At 40.4% G+C, this 22954-nt stretch overlaps 1 protein-coding gene across 5 annotated transcripts in view; it reads right to left on the reverse strand.

Annotated features, from left to right (window-relative positions):
• The window catches only part of LOC149311345 (trophoblast glycoprotein-like), a 103891-nt gene that overhangs the window by 71827 nt on the left and 9110 nt on the right, over positions 1 to 22954 (reverse strand). For 3 of the 5 annotated variants that reach the window (XR_016281781.1, XR_016281780.1, XR_016281779.1), the window contains exon 3: positions 21257 to 21316. Coding sequence is in view for 1 of the 5 variants with exons in the window: in XM_089530850.1 (XP_089386976.1) it covers positions 21313 to 21316 (4 nt within the window). In the remaining 4 variants the exon portion in view is untranslated. Of the gene's footprint in view, positions 1 to 21000; positions 21317 to 22954 lie in introns of those variants that run through there. The other 2 variants (XR_016281782.1, XM_089530850.1) reach the window with 1 other exon arrangement.

A 22954-nucleotide genomic window follows, 5' to 3' on the forward strand; every position in this document is an offset into this window, starting at 1 on the left:
TTCCCACACATGCTGTCTTCCTGCACCACTCCTTCATCATAGCCATTTTCTCTTTTTTCTTTACTTACAATACTTGTTAAAATACATGGTCTAATAAAAAAAAAGGGGGTGTAGATTGTAAAAGGGAGAAGAGAACCTAAATTTAAGAGAAAATGCAGTGCCACACAAGAAGAAGGCACTCTATACAAAAGCAGTGAGAAAGTTTCCATTATACATTTGTTGCATTAAAAAAAACTGGCTAATTTCTTTCTCTGCTAGAAACTGTGTTGGGACACTACTGGTTATTCAGCTTCTCCTTTACTAGTTTGATTGCTCTGCTGGAGAGATTCAGTACTATCTCATACATTTCCCAGTATCTTTTCTGTCTGTGAAGCCCTAGAGATGATCAGCAACCATTTTTCTTTGAGCCCTCAAATGAATCCTGTTCCTTCCTTCCCCTCCTCTGTTGTGTTAAACTGTAGACTATAACTCCTTGGAGATAAGGACTTCACATCTTGTTCCTAATTTGTTAAGCATCACATGTGCTCGTGATGCCACATGAATTAAACTGTCAATCAGTGTCTTTGTATAGTTGTAATCTCCTTGTGTTTTCCCTCTGCTTCTCCCCTCTATTTTTTTTTAAACCAAGGAAAATCCATTTACAAGGAAATGATTAGGTAGCAGCACTGTGATGTGGCTGAGCTGGATAGAAAAAGATGTCACTGAGGCACAGTGTGAGAAGTTGCCCCTGGAGAAGGTAGACGGTGGGCTGAGGATTCCCCTTCTGTCTCTAGATTTCTGGTTCCTCATTGCCTTTCATAGCCAGCTATCAGACAGAAAAGTCCAAGCCAACATGATCTCTAGCTGGGTGGAGAAGCTGATTAGAAGTTGGAGATGTCTGATTAGATCAAATTGCAAACCTGTTAACATCATAATTTGAGCATTTAGGAAACAAGAATACCACAGGCTCTACTCTGTAGATTTTCATCTAAGTAGGGTAGTCTGGGAATATTTCAGTAGTAACTATAAAATAAGGATAGGGTAATGAGGAACACTGCATCACTTGGTAAGCCTCAGGGCCTGCTCCTCCAGATCAGAGAAAGATGGACACCTCACAGGCAGATTTTTTGGGGATCAGCACATGTTATACCTTTTGGCTATGTACTTTGTTTTTATTTAATTTCTGTTACCAGGGCAAGACAGAAATGCTTATGGGGTTCTCCCATTCATATACCAAAATAAAGCAGTTATACCATGTGTTTTGACATGGTTGTGTACTGGAGGTATCACAATGATCCAAGATACTGAAAATGTTTATACCTTGAGGTTGTAAAAACTCCCAGTTTCCTCCCAAAGCTCTTCCAGCATCATATTGGCTTATAGGGGATAACAACAGTTGCCTCTATCTAATATGTGTTTTTCTATTCAGGTCTAAGTGGCCCTTAGTACCAAATGAGATATTATACCTCTCTTTTGCCTATATTACTTCTGTTTTCCACTACTACTTCTGAGTAGAATGCCTCCTTTTTGTGGGCTGTGAGACCTCATTGTTTCTTGCTCTGAGGTCCCCCCTCCCCATTCTCCTGAGCCTTCAACCTTTCCTAGGCATTGTTCTATGAACCAGCTTCCTTTTTCTTCCATTTGTCACAACATCCAGCTTTCAGAGTTCCTCCTTAGCCCTCCTTCACTGTAATACTCTTTGAGTTTGCTAAACTTCAAATGGCCACTTCCCATACGGAGTTGTTCCAGTGAAATGAACTCTATTTGTTCTTATCTACAGGTTTATATGACATCACAGCAGCAACTGAAGAGAGCTTAAAGTTGAAAAGCATCATTCAGTGTGTGTTAAACCTCTGTATTTCCCCTGCCTGAAGTCCTGTTCAATTTCTTTACAATAAACTATACCACTGTTTGTTCCCTTCTCCTGTGCACACATCAGTTTTCATCCTGAAGTGGAGAACATTTTAATACAAGGTTGTTGTTGTTGTTGTTGTGTGCCTTCAAGTCATTTTTGACTTGCGGTGTTAGTAAGAAGACAGGAAACACAGCATGGGTAGGTTTTTTGTTTGTTTGTTTTGGTACTACTAGCAGTAATAGTAATACACGTTGAGGTGTATATGAAACATAAATGAATTATGTGTTTAGACTTGGGTCCCATCTCCAAGATAGCTCATTGTGTACATATATGCAAATACAGGTAGTCCAAAATCCAAAATAAATAAATAAATAAATAAATAAATAAATAAATAAATAAATAAATAAATCCAAAACCCAAAACACTTCTGGTCCCAAGCATTTTGGATAAGGAAGATTTAACCTGTATTCGTTTCAGCATTATCCACAGTTCAGTGGCAACAGGTACAACTTCTGGTTTCTAAATCTAAATTGCAATATCCTGTTAATGACAGTCTTCTTAGTCTCCTTTCCCCACTGTATTTAGCCAATTCCTACATTTTGCAAGTGTTAACAGATAGGAGAATAAGAGATCAAGAGACAGTGGGTTAAACTGACTGCAAAGCATGTTGACCTTTTACTTATTTAATAAACTTGCCCTTTTACCATGGAATCATAGGGTGCAAAATGGATAAAATAATATAACCAATGTAGACAATTCCAAATTAAAAATTAATATATAATTTGAATAGGACAAAACATATCAACAATTCAAAACAGCTTCAGAAGACTTGGGAACCACCAGTCCACAGAAGCTTCATCTTATTATTAGGATTCTGCTTCAGTTTATTGGGCTGTGTGTGTGTGTGTGTGTGTGTGTGTGTATTCTTACAAGACATGCACAGTGAGACTTTTTTTTTACTGCTCAAGGTACAGTCTCATTCCACTTGAAGGTCCATTTTCTCCAAATAGCAAAATTCAGGGGGATATAACAATGTCCCCAAACAACAAAAATTCAGTGTGTTCAGTGCTAGTCCCATTCCTTTTAAGTTTTCCACCCTCCATACATTTTGTCCGTTGAACTAAATCCTGGTGTCTTCAAAAGATTGATGATACCACCGTCTTCTACATGCATGCTTTAGTTGTTGTTGTTGTATTTATGTACATCCTGCCTTTCTACCAAAATTGGGACTCAAAGGGGGCTTACAATTTTTTTAAAAATACATTAAACCATACACAAAATGAACATTGAAATGGGATTAAACTATTGACAATATTAAAATGATTTAAAACTAAATTTGAAACATCTACACTAAAAAAGGCTGTTGCCAATTTGTGTTACATAAGGACTGGCATTTAAGAACGACTTCTCTGTTAATATAAACAATGCAAAGTCTTGAGCTGAATACAAACATTTCAAAGTACACCACCTCCCTTTCTGATCCCTTCATCCTTCCAAACTCTGAAAGGCTATGGTACTTGAAAGCTTAGCTACTTTTTGACAGGGGCTGATATATTACCAATATTCCTGTCTTCTATTTGGAGTGTATTTATAACCAAAGACCACAAGTAGTTATTAGTCGTCATTGTAAGTACTGTAGAACATGGCAAGGAATATTTATTCAGGACAAGTCAGTAATTGTATTAGCCTTGTACTAGCTGTACCTAAGCAAAATTTGTTTAAGGACAGAAAATAAGTTTCCAAAGTTGAGCTGCATCATTTGGTGTAAAAGAGAGTGTGCATGGACTTATGTTGTTATGTTTTAGGTGTTCTGCAGCAGTCTGGGCACTGGCTAAAATTATGAGTACTTGTCTCCATTTCTGGATTAATCAATTCTAGAACTTTCACAACTGAATTGTCTAAAGGTGGAGGGGGGAATAAAGATTTGTGTCTTTTGGCCCCACTCCAATCTCCATTTGCCATTCAAACCTGTGATCCTATGCACATAGTGGTTGTATCCTTGGTAAAGTTGAAGGCAATAGAAAAAAGGAAGACTGTGTGGCTGGACAGACCGCCGCAAAAAGGGTGGAGCCGCCCGTTTTTGTTTCTGAGGGATGCTGCAGCAGCCAAACTGCGTGGTGCCCCTTCGCACCTAAAAGAACTTGGAAAAAACAGGTTCTTTTAAGTCTGCGCAGTGGATGTCATGAGTGTGCCATTGGCGCACTATGATGCATCAGTGATCTAAGTGTCGTGCAGAGATGTCTGTACGCTGTGTGTTGCTTATGTCATGATGGCGGCCCTTGCAGTTACGTCCTAGGGTTTGGGAAGCGTGTGGTTGGTGTGTGCTCCTGAACCCTACAATTGGTGCCCGCACGCCGCTTCCCACTCGTCTGTCTTGGGCTTATTACAGATGGATAGAGCCAGTCAAGGGAGCCACAACCCTGAATTTGCAAGATCTAAGCAGGGTTTTAAATAACAGGGGCTTCATCCATACTGCAGAAATAATCCAGTTTGACACCACTTTAACTGCCATGGCTCAGTGTTATAGAATTCTGTGGATGGTAGCTTTGTGAGACACTTAGCCTTCTCTGTCAGGTTGCTCTGGTGCCACAACAAACTACAGTTCTCAGGATACCATAAGATGGAGCCATGGTAGTTCAACTATGTCAAACTGGATTATTTCTACAGTACGGATGCTGCCAGGATCTCTTGGAGGGCTCTCATTCATAGGATTGGAAAGGTGGCGTGATGGCAAATAACAGGAACAAAGTTCTCTCAAGCCCATGGGATCTGGGGGTAGAGTTTTGAAAATCAGCATTTGATCCCCAGGTATTGGTAACCATTTAAGATCATTGTCTTTCCCCATAATTTGAATTTCTGTTTTGTAGTCCAGATGGAATTTTCCATTCTCACCTTTTTGTTTGTTAGGCACCTCATGGAGCCTGCTAGGACTCAAACAGAGGTGAAACGCTCTTTTAAGCCAGGAGCAGGTTTACATTTCTTATTTCCAGCTATTCTGGTTTGAGTTGCTGGGACTCACACAGCAGCACCATTTGCAGGGGCACACAATTCCCACCTGGACTTAAATAAATAAATAAAATTCTTGAACAGTAAAGTCTCTCCCCCGCCCCACCCCATTGTATAGAACTGTTATGTAATGAGTTGACATTACTCAGCAGCTAGCCAAAGAATATTGGGGTAGTTCATGAATTTCAACCCCCCCCCCCTTCTTTCTCAGTAAATTAATGCAAACTAGTGGGGTAGAGTTGTCTCATCCCTCCCAGCAGCCATATGCTGAGGCACCCCTTTGGACAGAACATGAGGCATTTATGCATAAAATGGCAGGAGTTTTACAGACAGTTGTTTTGAAACTGACAACTATTGGAAGATTTGACGCAGGAGTTTCTTTTGCATGGAGAGCACAGACGTTCCTTTTAAGGCTAGTGAGTATTTTTGGAAAGGCTAGCATCTAATAGCAGCCATATTAAGGATACATGAGTATTATAGAGAAAGGAAGGGGTGAGAGGAAAACACACACACACACAAATGTGTTCTGCTAAAGATTGCCAACAGCTGCCTGAGGTGAAACTGCAGACAGACAATGTTTCTTTGTTTTTCCCCATGGAGAGAGAATGGAAGGAATAAATGTGAATGGGTATCATAGATTGTTAGTGACATTTTCATTGGAGCTATATTAAATATCTAATTGGGCAATAGGTGTGGCTTGAGTAAAATTAAACACTTGAGAATGAAATAAACCAGCAATTTCTGTAAGAACCTGCTCCATCTTCTTTGCAATCCTTAACCTTTCCAGCTGGTTCCCCAGTGATTACAAGTTTACAAAAAAGTTTTAAATTATTTTCATCTCCCTGGCCCATTCTTTTAATAGCAAATGCCTTGACTTTCCTTCAGCTAACCTGTGTATTGTTTATGGAACATCAGACAGGCAAAAAAGAAAGGCAAACCCAGTGGATCAGTCAATTGCATTTTGAACCTTTTCGTCATACTCCTAGCCACAAGTGAAAAACAGTAGCAAAGTAAATGGTCCATACATGATGGATAGAATTACTGTTGTCTGTACTGCTGTTGTCCTATCCAACACCATTTGAAACAAATACCACATAAATCCTTTACTCCAGCACAAGGTGAGAGAATCCAGATCTCAAAAAATGTTTATGAAATAATAGGGCTTTGATTGGTTTAGGGGGCTTTGGAGAGGTAAGAGAAGCAAACTGCTGTTGTTTGGGCAGATTTTGGTTAATTTGAGAGGGGGGGGAGGAATCACCTGAAAACTGGCTTGCAAAAATAGTAATGGTGTGTGTATGTCAGCCCACACTTTGCCCACCCCTGTGATAAGGCATCATTAGAGGGGTGGCGTGGGTGCTTCAGCAATCTCCAAATCCCACAATTCTGTAGGATAAGTCATGGCAGTAAAAGTGGTGTCAAACTGCTTTAATTCTGCAGGGTGGCTACATGCTCATAAGGCAGTCTTTTGTCCCTGGTTAATGGTATGTCTGGCCCTTGGCGTATGTCCACTGCATGTTGCAGATAGTTGCTTTTCCTTTGTGTTTTATTTTATGATTTGCAGAAAACATAAATTTGTACACCTGCAACAAATATGATTCTCCAGTAATAGGGCTAACTGGCCTTCAATGAAACTCAAAGGAAGAACAGATTATGTATCTGACAGGCTGATTTGCCTGTATGGAAACAGATTTGAAGGAAAACAGATGTGGAAGTGACAGCTCTCTTTTGCATAAGAAATCTCTACACTTCTTTATCTTCCGTCTCCAGTATGGTACATTTTGATATCTACTTCCCAATGCCCAACTAGGACTATATTTAATGGATAATTAGATTGTCTGTCATGTCCAGTGTAGATCAAATAAACTTAAAAATGATTTGAAATCCATTAAAATTAATTCACATACTCCTTAACTCAAATATTAATACTATCACTATATGCCTTTTTTTTCATTATTGTGAATGCTATAAAAGGAGGAACTGCATCATTAGAAGTAACACAATGCAGGGTTGAATGATGAAAATATGGAGAGAAATGAAAAACCTTGATTATACATTTGGCAATATTTCCATCACTGGTGGGCAAGTTCTCAGTAGGGATGGGCATATTGGATCTCTCCTATTTATAGAAATTGACACACGACTGCCTTTGCCACAGGGAGTTGGTAGCTGCCACTGAAAAGCCAATCACAGACTCAAATGTCATTAAAATTTGGCAGCAGCCATGGTGGTTTCCTATTGTGTAGGAGGGTGCTACCTACTTACGAAATATTGCTCTGCAGGCAGGCAGAACATCTGCTTCTCTTCTAGAAGTGGAAGGAAGTAAGGAGCCATTTTGGCTTCCCTGTCAGCTTTCTGCAGCCTGCTTCTGTTGGCGAAAGTGGCAACAAGGATGGACATCAAAGAACATAAAAAGTTACTGTACTCCCCTAGCCACTGCATATAGTCCTTGGCCCATGCATTGTTCAGTGCTTCCTTAGACAGCGGAGCAGCCCAAACTGTTTAAAACAGTAGAAGGAGAGCTTGGAAAATGTTAAGTATGTCCCAAAATAACATTTCCACCTTTGATTAAATTCAATCATCACACTTTTGTATAAATGTAGCAGCAGTTCACCATTTAAAAAAGAACAACCCCTGATATTGAAAATGTGAGTTTCTAGGAAAGTAGTTGATAGCTTTCACTTATTATACATGATCATGCGTGAAGTGTATGTTTTGTCATGAGGGCACAAGGAACTGGAGTATGTCAGTGACTGCTCCTGAGATGAAGTGCATGCTTATCAACAAGTTGCTTTGGACTGGTTTTGAATTGTTGAATTTATCTAAATAATGTGAAATAAGGGGTAATGAATGAACAAATAAGATGAATTGCCTAAATAATATGAAATAAAGGGTAATGAATTAACAAATAACGTGAAACAAGGCATAACCACGGGAACAGGAAGCAAGTCCCATGGGAAATGTAAAAAGGTCACGATCCAATTCTGCATTCACTGCGCATATGCAGGGATGCTAATTCAAATTCTATACTACAAAGGGTTTGTACTCATATGATAATTTCTTTAGCATCCGCACTACTTTGGCTTTGGGATGGGCACTGTGTTCTTCTGTGGTGTGATAACCATCCACATACCTGTGTTCATTTCCGAACTGGCCCTACTTTCTTTTCTTTTGAAATTGAGAGATGTCCTTAGTAAAGATGAGGACCACCCCCTATGGTCGTACATGACGATAACCTTGTCAATGGGGAATACCTTTACCTTTATCCTAAACAATGTCCCTTTATTTTTAAAGGGGCATTGTTTACATATATCTCTTGCTAGAGACTGAAGATATAAGAACATCATCCAGGTGCACATGCAAGAAATGACTTTGTAGATATCTGGAATCTGCTTGCTGATTTCCTTATAGCAGCTTTGCTTTGAATGGCCCAAAGTACAAACTGCTGACTCCAACAGTCTCATTGACTTTGTCACAGCATGATTGTCATGATCATCCAACTTCAAATGGCAACTCTATACAGTGTGCCCATGTCATACGTGGGTGTGCCATACGTGACTTTCATCTTACATTGAAAGCTGTGCACCGGAAAAGGCCATAGTGCAGATGCCCATGGCACACACACCACACTGCACTGCTTCTACAAGCCCCATTGTTTTCAGGGGGTTTGAGCATTTGTGGAATTTCCCTTATGGGGGGGGGGGGGGTCTGGAAAGATCCCCTGTGTAAGGGAAGGGTGGAAAGTATACACTGACTAGCATCAATGACTTACAAGTACGTAGATATAGGACTGTAGTTCTAAACAGGGCATTTATTTCCATCTGAATGGGAATTTATTTCCATTCACTATACTATTAGCAGAAAAGAGCAAAGAGTTGGAATGACAACTGAGGATTCTCGGAAAGTCCTGAACAATTTATTCAGATACACAATCATGTTAGTCTGGAATATCAGTATGCAAAGGGATCTTGAGACTAATTGAGCAAAATGGAGCCCTGGTGGCGCAGTGGTTAAATGCCTGTACTGCAGCCATTCACTCAAAACCACAAGGTTGCGAGTTCAAGACCAGCAAAAGGGCCCAAGCTCGACTCAGGCTTGCATCCTTCCGAGGTCGCTAAAATGAGTACCCAGACTGTTGGGGGCAAATTAGCTTACTTGCTAATTAGCTTACTTGCTGTTCACCGCTATGATCTTTGGAATAGCGGTATATAAATAAAACAAATTGTTATTATTATTATTATTATTAAAAGATGTATTATAAGCTTTCATAGAGAAGGTAGACCAAGTCTATGAAAACTCATGCTACAATGTCTTTTGGTCACTAAGTCTCAAAGGTGCTGCAAGATTCCTTTGCATACAATCATTTATTCACTTTACCATGGGAAAATGAGGTGTAGATTTTTCTCCTGCTTAGAAAGGCATTTTATCATTGGTATTACTTTTTGGACTGAATTTCCATGAAGTCTTGCTGAAAGACATCTTTTCTTTGTATGTGGTAATGCATTGTTTTTCTGTTTGCAGGTTAACTAAAGCAGCAGTGAGATAGCTGATTTCATAGTTAAATGAGAAAGCTCTGAGTGATAGTCTCTAAAACGAATATAGCTTGAAGCATATTCATTCTATAAATAGTTTCACAGAAAGCAAATGCAATATAGCATAATATAGTAGCAACTGTCATAAAAGCATTGAAAGGTGAATCAGACTAGTGCTAAGGTGTATGCCATGGTGGCTAGTCCAGACCTATTGCTTCTTTTTATAGCCACAAACCTGGATGTATCTGAAAAAGATGGTTCCGACTGCATGAAAAATCTATTACAAAATCCCATGAACATCTTGGAATTATGAACATAAATCCAAGATGTTATAACCTTTTAAACCTCATGTACATATGATAGGAGCACTATTTCCCATCTTTCTCTCTGTGTAATTTAAGATGCCCTAGATTGAGTTGGGAAACTGCCGAAGTAGGAGCATTCCATCTCCTCATTACTCCCAAGTATCCATATTGGATCTTGTGTCACTTCTGTTTCTGGGTAGTGGTCAAAATATGGATAAATTTATGTTATGAGGACCAAGGAGACCCAAACTGTTATCGGTGTTGGTTTGGGTGGTTTTTGACAAGTTTTTGGTTGAACTTTTTTGGCCACAAAATTTCTTAATGAGAAGGAAGTCAAGGGACCTTGGGTGCCACAAAATGGAGTCCCAGGGGGTGTCATGTGGTCCGTGAACTGCACTTTCCCCCCTCTGCTGTGGCTACGCTGTGTTTTCTAGCTCATGGCTTTTTAGATTGTAGATTTTTAGATTGTAAGCCTAAGGGCAGGGAACCGTCCAATTAAAAAGATTGTATGTACAGCGCTGTGTAAATTTACAGCGCTTTATAAATAAAGGTTAATAATAATAATAATAATAATAATAATAATAATAATAATGGCTGTGATGCTAGTATGTAAACAAAATGCATGCCCAGGGATGAACATTCAGTTGTAGACATCAACACCTACATCTCTACGCATTCCAGGCTCTTCTCCTTCCCCTTATCTCATGACTCAGGCTTATGTTATCTACATACCTTGAGGAATCATCTGGAGGACGCTTCCAATGTTAGGTTTTTAGTCTGGAAGCTGGCCAAGCCGTATCTTTCATCAGCTGGCAAATGCTTCTTTCCTTTCTGTAGCTTTTTCATAATTTTGATATTTTCTTTCATTTGCTGATAAGTTGTTTGTTTCAGAATATTCCAGTATATTCTGCTGTTGCTTCAGTGGTATTGGCTGCTAAATTGATTTTAATCATCTTTTTTTAGTGTTACATTCCATTGCTTTTATTATACACCACTTTAATTCCTTCTTCAATAGAATAGTGACAAGTAACTTTGGAGGAAATAAAGAAATAAATGTAGAAACACAGATTTCTCTCATCTTCTAGATTACAAAAACTGTTTAAAGAAGCCCTATCAAAATGTCAGATCTTTTTGATGCTTGCACATTCTTTAAGCAATATCCACCTAGCAATCTATATTGTTCCTAACAGATGCAGCTATCCCTATGAGCTTGCCTTCTGAAATCCTAACTTAATCCATCCTTTTCCCATTATGCAGTGAAAGTTTCAGATGAAGGCATTTTTATCTGCTTTTTGAATTTATGTTGTCCATAATATTACCACATTGACTATAAAATAAACTCTTTGAGATTTCATACCCCCCCCCCCCCCCATCTACATTTCCATTCTATTTTAACCACCCCAGGAGGTTATTCAGACAGTGAAAATAAACTGGGATGAATCTGGGTTGAATCTCTGTTGTTCACATGCATCCTGAATCTGGGTTGAATATGTTGTGTGCCTTGAAATTATTTCTGACTTATAGTGACCCTAAGGCATTCACATGTCATGGGGTTTTCTTGGCAAGTTTCTTCAGAGTTTGCCATTTCCATTCTCTGAGGCTGGTTTCTGTGGCCAAGACAGGATTTGAACCCTGGTCTCCCAGCGTCCTAGTCCAATGCTCAAACAACTACACTGCACTGGGTCTCATAGTGCACCCAACTAAATTTTTTTGAGGAGGCTGCCAAAAATGCCACTTAACCTGGGATAATCCATACCTTTTTACACCCGAGTTTTTAAAAAAGATTCACTTCTTCAGCAGTGTGAATGACTGGTGTGAATAGACCTGGGATTAACCTCTGTATGCCTGGAACACATTTCAAATACATTCACATTGTTGACTCCATCTTTATTTGAGTGCTGCCACATGAGAGCAACTGAGCTCCCAGAGATGTGCAGAGATGCGGTTCTATAGTGCGACTATCAAACCCAGAATGTGTGAGTGAGGTTATGCACATGGTTCCACTAAAAAAGAAAAGGATTCGTGATTGACCCCTGAGTTCAGATAGAGCACAAAGGACAGCAACTAAAATTGATTTTGGGACAAATTTTAGATATAGTTCAAACTCATTTATTTGAATTGCTCAGGGGAACATAAAAACAACTGCATTTATTAGATGATGAATAAAGACTTTATACATGACTATGAGTAGAAAGAGCACACAATAAAACCCACCCAGCTTTGATGCCATGACTGGGCACCCCAGTCTGACCTCAGAGAAGTGATTTGTGCCACTAGTGCCGCTGGTGGGCAATACAGTAGGATGCCATGTAAACAGCCACTCAGTGTCACCCCGGAGTTTCCAGATTTTCTGAGAAGATCGGGAGTAAATGGTGAGTTTTTAAAATTGCGGTTTTAGGGAGGGATGACCCAGATTCTCTGTGAGACTGGATTTTCCACATGAAGACAGTTCACATTCAGATTGGGCTTTTGACCATGTAGACAAGATGACATGAGAGTGGGTGGAAACTAGGTTATTAGGCTCATGTAGACAAACCCAGACTGTGACTTGCTTAAGGTCAGACAGTGGGTTTGCATGAGCAAGCAGACATTTGAACCCTGCTCTTCGGAGTCATAGACCAGCATTCCAACCACTCCACCACACTAAGGCCCTTTACAGACTGGCTTAAAAGACTGGCCTGGGGGCAGAGTCGGGGCATAGCGTCCTCACGAGGCATGCCTGACTCTGCCCCCCAGGGTGCCCTGATGTCGTGTGTTGCTCCAGACAGTGCACAGTATCATGGTGCACCTCCGGCACTGTGTCGATGACACAGTGCTGAAGGAGCACCATATAGCCACACTGCCACGGCTATGGCATCCTTTTCAGGGTGCAAAAAGGAGCCGCTTTTTGCGGCTCCTTTTTGTGCCCTACAAGATCGGATCAGGGTCGCGGTGTGAGGTTGCTGCGGCCTCAATCCAGCTAGGAAAGAGGTGGCTGGAGGCTGCCCCTTCAGGGCTGTTTGTACAGCTCCTTACTCTCTTTAATTCTATACAGTTTAATTTCATGCTAAACATACATTTTGGGGTGTTTTTCCATCTGTTTTTACTTGTATTTCTTTTTATCTTGTAAGTCACTTCAAGTCCTAGCTTGTGGGAAATGGCAGGGTGAAAATAAACATTAGGATACAAGAAGTGCAGGTGAATAAAACAGTCTTATAATCTTGTTATTATAATTATTTTTAAAAAGACCACACCATGGTGAGAAAAACAAAGGATGGAAGGGAGAAGTCCACTTGGGGAAGCTATAGAATCCCTGTAACAATGTTGTGACCACGAAAAACAGCCAGCTCTCCTATCTGACAGAATGAGGTCACTGTTTCAGGCAGCACTGTTTGGGGGGCAGCAGTGACAACCCTCACTGTCACTATGGAAGGAGGCTTCAACTACCTGTCCAGTCAGCTTCTGCACATGGAATGGAGGTACTGACACCTTCTATAGTCAACTTCCATTGGATGCAATTCATTTCAATAGGGTTCCCTATAATTTGCAGTTTTACATTTCTATAGTGAGACTGGGAACGTATCCCCTGTAGATACGGGGGTCATATTGTAGTTCTCCTTCCCCTATTATCCTCTTAGCATCTCCCAATTGATGCAGCTACTTCATCCCTTGCAACTCTGCTATAATCGCTAAACAACTCATTTCTATATACACAAATACCTCTTTTTTTTTATCCCAACCACCTTATTGAACAAATATTTCAGAGTGCCTGGGCAAGATTTTTTTATTATTATTATCTGGGCCAAAACTCTGAACAATCTAGGATAACTAAGTATTAAGAAAATATAAGTTTAGGAAAATGTTAACATGTTCAGTGATATAAAAAGAAGCATTAAAATAGCTATAAAGCTTCTACTGCCATTCTTTCCAAATGTCAAGGGGATTCCTATCTTGGGTTGAATATTCTCATTATCTTGATCATTCGTAGGAAGACTAAGCTGCTCTTTCATGACATTCTCTGGCAGAAGGTCAGGAGAGTGTCCATCAAAAAAATCAGTGAATAAGCTTAGCCAGGCTGTCTGACCTTGAGTAATGCTGCACTTGTAAACAGAACAATATTACCTGAAAGTGAAATAACACCAACAGACCCTCTCATCCAAGTTTTTAAAGCTTAACCTACAAGAAGCACTGCCACTGAAAGAACAGAAACAATGGCCCTGTTCCCACTGGCTTATAACGCAGATCAAGAATCGAATTAGGGGTGCATCGTTCCCATTTGAGCGTGCTTTTGATCCTCATTGCACCAATTTCGTTCCCATAGGAATTCTGATCTGATCCCCATGTATTTGATTTTTCCTTGGAAAACCCAAATCAGTGGTGGATAAACTGGTTTAAAAAGAGTGCACATTTTTAGAGGTTTTTCCTGTGCCTCCAGAGTCTGATTCGGGACAAATGAATGGGAACGACAAGGGTGTCTGATTCAGGAACTTGGGGATGGGAGGAGCAGTGCTCAAGGGGCTGGCCTGAGGGTGTCACTCGCTTGTTCTCTTTCCTGCATAACCAGCGCCATTTTCTCCCTTTCGCATAGTCTTTCCCCCGATGGAGTGGGAAGCAGGGTAAGGTGATCACGCTACATTGACCTCCAAACACAGTAACCACATTACGCCCCCTGCAACCTCCCCCCTGCTCCACATTCATAGACGTATGTGTGAGGAGACCCACTGAACACCATTTCTAACTATTATTTTTTCTTTTTTTTTTTTGCCTCTGCCTCAGTGCCTGAGCAGCAGATCGGCTTTGCATTACATGCCTGCTTGATCGCCCCCCCCCCCCCCAGACAGCCCAGGGAGCAATGGGGGAGGCAAAGAGATTTGGGGGGAATAGAGGCTCCTTCTCTCTTTCCCAGAGGGACTATAGGAAGACGCAGAAGAGCCTGGGATGCAAAGGGATTTGGGGTGAATAGAGACTCCTTCTCTCTTCCAGAGGGACTCTGGGAAAGACACAGAAGAGCCTGGGATGCAAAGGGATTTGGGGCGAATAGAGGCTCCCTGTTCCCTTTCTCGGAGGGGAAAAGCGCCTAAGTGACTGATTGGCTCTGACGTCAAGTGCTTAGGCGCTTAATGGACAGCTGCTTTAAAAACAAAGAGGTTCCAGAAGGGCAACGGTATTGGGGAGCAAAATAACCCGCTTCAAATTACCATGGGGAAAATACCAATGGGAACGAAAACAGGGGTAAAAAAACCTGGGTCTGTTTGCACCCGTTTTTAATGGGAACGATGGCTCAGATTCGATTACGACTTGGAAAAAAAATCCGAGCCAGAATCGCAGCGATATACGTCGCGTTATATACCAAGTGGGAATGGGGCCAATGTTTCGCAAACAAGAGCAGTGCCTGAAATGTGTAAATTTTGTAAATATCAAGGGCATAACATGTTGGTTTTGCAGAAGAATGAAGCAGCATACAACAACACTTTTTAGAAGTGCAATGAGTAAACATTTCTCTAGGGTAGTCATTAATTGAGGACTGTATGGACATTTTCAGTACTTGCCAGCCCTGGGTGGGTTGTATTGCACCACCATAGCTGTTATTTGGTGGAGGCATTTTAAGGCAAAAAAACCAACCCTATTTCAAGGTGGTTTCTCACCTCCAGAACAATGTTTTAAAGCAAAAGCTGCACCCCAAAGTGAACTTCTTTTGTGTGTGATAAAATGTTTTGTTGGTCTTGTGTACATTCAAGTCATTTCTCACTTACGGTGACCACAAAGTGAACCCACCACGGGTTTTTCTTGGCAAGATTTGTTCAGATGGGGTTTACCTTTCTGGGGCTGAGAGAGTATGACTTACCCAGTGGGCTTCCATGGCCAAGTAGGGATTCAAGCCCTGGTGTCAAGTCCTAGTCCAGTACTCAAATCACTACACTACATTGGTTTGGGGTACCAGGGATTTTAAGGTCTTGATGATCATCCCACTTCCAGCAGTGAGTGACGCTGTGACAATTCAAAGCAGGATCTCTGTCACAATCACTTTTTGCAGCCTTTTTTGCTCATGGGAGAGGGTTGGAAGCATTCTCTTTCTTGAAGACTGGAAGCTGAACAGATCTCCTTTGCTGATCTGACTATTGGTTGTTAAGGTGGGCCAGAGGGTCAGGCCAGGAGTACTTACTTACATATGCATAACTACATATGTATGTGCAACTAAGTGAATCTCTTAGTAGCTGAAGTAAAACACAAGTCTTGATGTTTTTCTGTGATCTGTGAATATTCATCTATAAGATTTTTTAAAAGGTATAAATAAAGGGCAGCACTGTGCTCCAGGTAAACACACATTGACTGAAGAACAAAAGTGATGGGGTGTGTGCTTAAAACAAAAGCAACCATTAGCACACATATGATATTTCCCTTTTTCTTTTGCTCTGTTGAGAGAACATTGGTAAATCAAAATGTAAACAGCTTCCAATTTACCTGTAGGCCATGACTATAGGTAATTCAATAGAATGAAAAGAAAAAAAATCTATAGGGACTAGGGGCAATTATCCCTTGGTTAATGCCACAAATACACAATGTGCACACTAATCTTCAAGGGATTAGATGTTTCATAAAGGAAAGAACTAATTACATGCAGCTAAACAGAGTGACTGGAAGGTTGGTTTACAATGTAAACTGCAAATTTGGCTTCCTGACATTAAATACTTATTTCAATGGGATTTCCTTTTACATAATGGTTGCCATCTAATGAGTCCCTTTATACATGTAGACAGCCTGGTGAGGGCACCACTGGGATCCTGTTAACACAATACATAGCAAATTAAAAATTAAAAAACCCACAATCCAATATGAGCAGGCAAATTGTTGAGGAAGAGGGTGGCAAAGCCACACTGAGCATAAGAATCCCTTTCTTTCTCTTTTTCAGGATTGCAGCCAATCCCTCACAATCATTGTCCAGTGTTGTGTAATGCAAGTCAGCATGTAGTCAGAGCAGGAGATCAAATTAACCATAACTAACCATAAGACTCACCAGATAACCCTGAGTCAGCCTCACTCTCCCTGTGGCCAGCCTTAGCATAAATACAAACCAGCATTGTTGTGGTGAATCTGACAGTTGTGCAATCAATTGCACATTGTGTGCCGTGGCCTTGATTTCATCCACTACACAGAAGTTAGTGACATTCCCAGCTACCACATCCAGACTGAGAGAGATGGCTGTGTGTGCTTGCAGAATGGTTGGCTGTACTAAGGGAATGGACTCTGAAACCTCAGCGAAAGCATGACTGCTTGTGATAGCACAATGCCTCAACAAGATTTCTGCCCATCTTTCTCAGTGTTGTTGTACCTTGCAGGGTTGTTGAAAGTGTCTGAAAGAGAGACACCCATGCGGACAATTGTCACAGTGCAAGAACAGAGGGCTCCAATCTTCCTAGAAGATCAACAGGCAAGTTTTAAAATGTGGTTTAAGGCTATTAAATGCTGGTTCTAGAGTGGAACATGTCAGATGTTGTACAGACTGCTTGCATTATCCAAACAGGATGACACCTGAACAAGGAGCGAAGGACAGGGATAGGCCTTTTGGCCCATCAAGACAAGGTCTCATGCATAAGAATTCTGATATATTTGTAGACCTGCTCCAGAATAGAAGTGAACAGGGAAGCCCAAAAGTCTAGGTTTTGGGGAGAAGTGGGGAACATTTAATCCTCTACATATTTCAGCCTACGACACCCATCAGCTCCAAACAACATGGCCAATTGTAAGCTGTTGTGGTAATTGCAGTCCAAAACATTTGGTGGGCCAGTGTCCCCACTTCTGGTGGAGAGAGGAAGAGGTTCCATGCTTCTCTGGGGCATCTTTGGGATAGGACTGGGTTTTGTTTCATTTTATAAAAAAATAAAGCATTTAAAATTTTTAAAAACGTAGGAAAAAATAAACGACACCCATTTAGCCACTTGTTAATTTACGTCAAAAAATTTATTCCACCAATCTCTATACAAAATTATCTGCAACCATTTATGTAAACATGCATCACAATTAACATTTTATTTACATTGCTAAAACATATTTGATTCAAAACTCCAGTCCACCATAATCCACAAGGGACTGACTTGACCATGTCATGGATGTCAACTGAAAGAATAGCTGGGCAGATTTATGGCACTTCAGCTTGTTTCCATTAACATCATCTCACACATTTTAGCTATTTGTTATGTGTACCTACATACTAATACATTATTATTATTATTATTATTATTATTATTAAATATTGCATGCTTAAGTGTTTCTCAATGAATGCTATGTAAACTTTTAAGAATCTTTTAAGACTATATTGGCATTAGCTATAACATCTGGAGTTTTCAGACATTCAGCATATATTGCATGCATCATTTCTAAAGGAGTGCAAAGATTGAAAAAAAGACAATCATTTCCCAAGTATATGATCAATTCATCCCATCTTTGCAACATGTGAAGAAGGGTCTGGGTGCAAGCCATAAGGTCATTCTCCTGAGCAAACACTTTAAAAAAAAACCCAAGAGCTGTGGAAGAACTATAATAATCTGTGTCCACAGATCCCATGGACTTCTGAGGAATTGTGCCTGTTCATTCAGTTATTAACCAATAATTACTAAGATTTTAATTATATTTTTTCACTAAATAGTACATCTAAAGACTGCAACTCAAGATAACAAATTAGAGAACTTGAACCAAACACTTCTAATATTAGGAACACAAGAGTCCTGCTAGAACAGATCCTAAGGCCTATCTCAAGGATGGAATCTGTATGGGGCCTTCCAGAGTTTGTTGGACTATAGACGCCATGATCTTTCATCATTGGCTACCCTGACTACAGCTGATAGGAATATCAGTCCAACATCTTGAGGCCCACAAGATCCCCACTCCCAGGTTATATAGTCCAGTATTCTGTTTCTCAGTCCTGATCAAAAGTTTCTGGGAAGCCCACAAACAGACATGAGGGCAATAGATCTCTCTCACTGCATGTTACTGCTGATCCTGAAAGGAGACCTGCTCCAGTTGGTCATGACTCACAGGCATTCCATCTTATCTTTCTAGCTGTCATGGCTCATAGTCATTGCCAATCTTATCTTCCATGAGTCTTTTGCTTGTGATTCAAGAGGTACCTGTACAATTTCTATGGAACCACAGGAGGCTAGCACGGCAGACTTGTGTGCAGATTGCAACACAATTGGGAAAAGAACAAGCACAACAATAATTTGGATCCAGGTTTAGTAATACCTAGACACACTGAAATCAATGGGATATCAGTTAAGTCCACGGCTAACTTAACCTCCTTTACATTCAGTGTGTCTAAGCGTCACCAGTCTACATCCAAACCAATTCTTAAACACTGAATATTTCTGTCAGGTAGACTGCAATCTAGTGCACATCTACTTAGAAGTAACTCCCATTGAATAATAAGCCCACATAGGGTTGCACAAAATAAAGAATTAATTATTTTTCTCATCCAAATGTGTTGAAAGGTTGTTAGATGAGAGCACAGCAGTAAAACCTTGACTTATAGCACTTTTTCTAGAATTTGCTTTTAAAGGTGGGTGCATTTCAAAACAATTGCCAGAATCATATTGGGACCTTATGTCATCTGCAGGGACTAGAATTGTGCACTTGCATGATGTGATATCCATACGCAGTAGAGGGCAGCTGTTATGTTACTACATAGCAGAGCTGGCAAAGTGCCCAATGCACATAGGTGCATGATGCACATTATTATGTGATGTGATCGTGCCATGATTTGCATTGCACACTGATGCACATCATGCTGAGATGAATATTGAACATCAGGTGCTCGTGGTGGTGTTCTGCTATGCATCTTCATAATTCAGCAAAGGGGTTTCTTAGTGCCTCTGCTACATAGCTAGGCATAAGTAAAGTTACATAATGTAACAAGTCTTATAGGATTCCAATGAATAGCTGATCATAAAAAGCCTGTTCCTCATACTGGCATTTTCTATACCAAGCCAAAGACCCAGCCTGGTTTTATTTGCACAAACATTCACAAAAATGTCTACACAAAAATGTAGGGTTTGTGTGTGTGTGTGTGTGTGTGTGTGTGTGTGTGTGTTTGTGCTTTGAAGTCCTGAATTGGGAAACATCTTTCAGTGGTTGAACATATTTTTAACAGGGTATCTCAGTGGGTCAAGATTCCCTCTCATTGAGGTAAGAATATTTGTGAGCATACTTGTCTTGGATAATCAATGTGGCCACTGAAGACATAACTCCTTCTTGAAAGCCTTCCAACATTGTCTTTATGCTGCAAAATTCAGTTTCTAAATGCCACACAAAGGCTTCTGTTTCTGAAAGCCTAGTGTCAGTCTACAGTACATCTGACCTATCCAGAAGACAGTTTAAAGCACTTCCTAGGTTCTGGTTCACCTGCTGCTCTTATTGTCTGTATACATTAAATTCATGTATTTTCAAGACATAGGAACAGAGAGCGAGTGAGAGAGAGAGAGAGAGAGAGAGAGAGAGAGAGAGAGCACATTAAACCTGGCACCCCAACTCAAATACAGACAAGGTTTCTGAAGTTGAAGTACAAACTATAGAAAATCACTGACTAGACCACAACAATGGATAACCAAAAACAAGATAATCTGTACATAGCTAATTTGGATTTTGAGGCAATTTGGAGTTTGAGTTAGATGATGAATAGTAACAGGAGTGAATATTAGACAATGGAACTGAACCAGAGGAGGGATATATAAAAGATACTGATGGAAGAAGATCTCATTTTGATTTGCCTGTTAGCACAAAAACACTCTAGTTCACATACTGGTGGCACTGTCATAACCAGGCTGGGAGATCAACCCTTCTTCAGACTGAAAAGGCTGGTCTTGCATCTCAGCAGGACACTTTCTTTGGCACCCGCTACTCACAAAATTCATACCTACGTGCTTCTGAAACAATCTTATTCCCATGTCTACACTGATTGCTTGGTCAGAAGTATTGAAAAGGCAAGGCAGTCTGTTACAGGGGAAAACAAAGAACAGAACCCTTCCCAGAGGTTAGAAAAGTTATTTTAGACACCAGCTCTACAAATCCTGCAGCAATCATGGCCATACTGGCTGGTGGATCTGGATAGCTGTAGTCTAGAAAAGTAAAACTTCCAAATTCAGACCCTTCATGATGTCTCCCAAACCCTGGGCTGTGCTCTCTTTCTCCACTGCTTTCAGCAACATTATTCTCAATTCTCAACGTTACATTTCTCACTTGTATTGTTCTACCATTCAGTCTTCAGTAAATGGAGATATGTTATAACTTCTAACAGTTGAATGAAAAACATAAGTAAAACAAAAACAAAAGCAGAGTTTTCTTTTATTCTGTGCAAGAGCTCAGAGATATTACAAATGCATCCACTACACAGTAGGTCACACAATAGGTCATTGACAGTGGCAGGTTATTGTGTCAATCAAGTAATAATTGTTTCAGTCAAGCAGGTTAGAGTCCTCATTGCTGACAAGGACACTGTCAAGGGCTCCTTTGTGAAAACAATAACAACAGCAGCAGTAACAACACAGTCCAGTCTTGCTTCTGTGCTGTACAAAAAGGAACCCAGAAGCATGGGCTTGAAAATGTACTCTTACCCAATCTTATTTTCCTTCCTCACATGCACAGAGATGTTGCCGTAGCTTGAGAGCATTCAACTGCCAAAGAAAGAAAAAAAGAAAGAAAATAAGTTAGATTATGATCCCCCCACCAGCTTTGACTGAGTCCCTTAAATGTCATGACTTAAGAGGAAATTAAAACAAAACGTATAAACATCTAGCAGCAGCCAAGCCAACTGCTTATCCAGTTTGTTGGCAATGGATCAGGGACAAACGGGGCTGGGGGTGAGGATCAGATGTTGAGCAGGAGATTAAAAAAATAAACAGAGAACTTTCATAATGCGAGTTCATAATGAGATCTTATTAAGAGCCTACTGACATGAGGGTTTTATCTCTCTAAGGGGTAGAATGATGTAGGAGGACCCAGGCAGCAAGGAAACTACAAGAAAGCTGTAAGTAAAACAAAGATGTGGATATAACAGCCAGAACCCTGTTGGTGGACTATGCCAGGTGGTGGAAGGAGGAAAGAGAAGACAGACATTGGAGGAAGATGTAGGTTGTTCAGAGCCAGCAGATTTTGTCTGCTTTCCATTTCTCACCTGGAGCCTGGAAGAAGTGCATAAGGCTCCAGATGATTGCTGCATCTAAATGCAGTTTTCTAAAATTCAGTATATGCTAGAACAGCCATCTATAATCCAATAAACCTAACAATAACTATGTGGGTACAATTAGTACTTTAGGAAAGAAATAAACCAGAATCATAGGGGAGTGACTCACAGGCAGCGATCAAATTACAAATTAATAAGCCTGGAGAAGGGCTGTTACTCCATGAAACAACAGATATTTTTCCAGCAAAAAGATTCTGAGTCCAATGGCTATCAATCCCAGGATTGGGGAAAATCTAGTACGAATTTTTGGAGAGAGTGTTATCTATGTGGACAATATATACCAATTAACTTGCTATAAAGCAACTACAGTGGGACCTTGGTATCCACTGGGGTTTGGTTCCATGACCCACCCATCCCTGGGGATACCAAAATCTGTGGATGCTCAAGTCCTATTAAATACATAGTGTAGTAAAATGGTGCCCCTATATAAAATGGCAAAAGCAAGGTTTGCTTTTGGGAATTTATAATTTTTAAAATATTTTCAAGCCATGGATGTTGAACCTGTGGATAAAAAAATCATGGATGCAGAGGTCCAATTGTGCCAGTCTCTGCTATCCTTCTCCTCCTGTCTCCTATAAGATGAACAGGAGAAGCCACAATGTGGCTAAAAGTGGGCAGCGGAATCAGCACAGGACTTGTCAGTTTTTATTTAATGGCACCTCTTCTTTTCCCACCATCACTGGAGTAAAACCTCCATGTCTAAAGGGCCATATGATAACTGTTTTCAAACTTTCAAGTAGCTATATAGAAAAGGGAGGAAAAATGTTTTGTTTTGGAGAAGGCTCCTGATGGCCCAATACAAATGGAATTGCCATCTACAACAACAGGGTGTGCTCTCCTATTGTGAATCAATTCTGCGCAAGAATATCTGTTAATGCTGTGAAAACAGAACAAGGCAAAGTCACAACTTTTCACTTTGTTTGCAGTGTCCTAAGAATTACTGGTATGGCCAGCTCCCTCCCCCCAGCATCTTCATCTTTGAGTTTATGTAGAGACTATATTTTAAAGCACAGCAGGCAGAGGACTGCCATACTTCCTTTGCTAACTGTAGGATGCCACTTGATCTGTT

This window comes from Sceloporus occidentalis, unplaced genomic scaffold (genome assembly GCF_023333645.1).
Source record: "Sceloporus occidentalis isolate IW3139 unplaced genomic scaffold, rSceOcc1.0.p SCAF_6, whole genome shotgun sequence".
In the NCBI taxonomy this organism is placed as follows: Eukaryota; Metazoa; Chordata; class Lepidosauria; order Squamata; family Phrynosomatidae; genus Sceloporus; species Sceloporus occidentalis.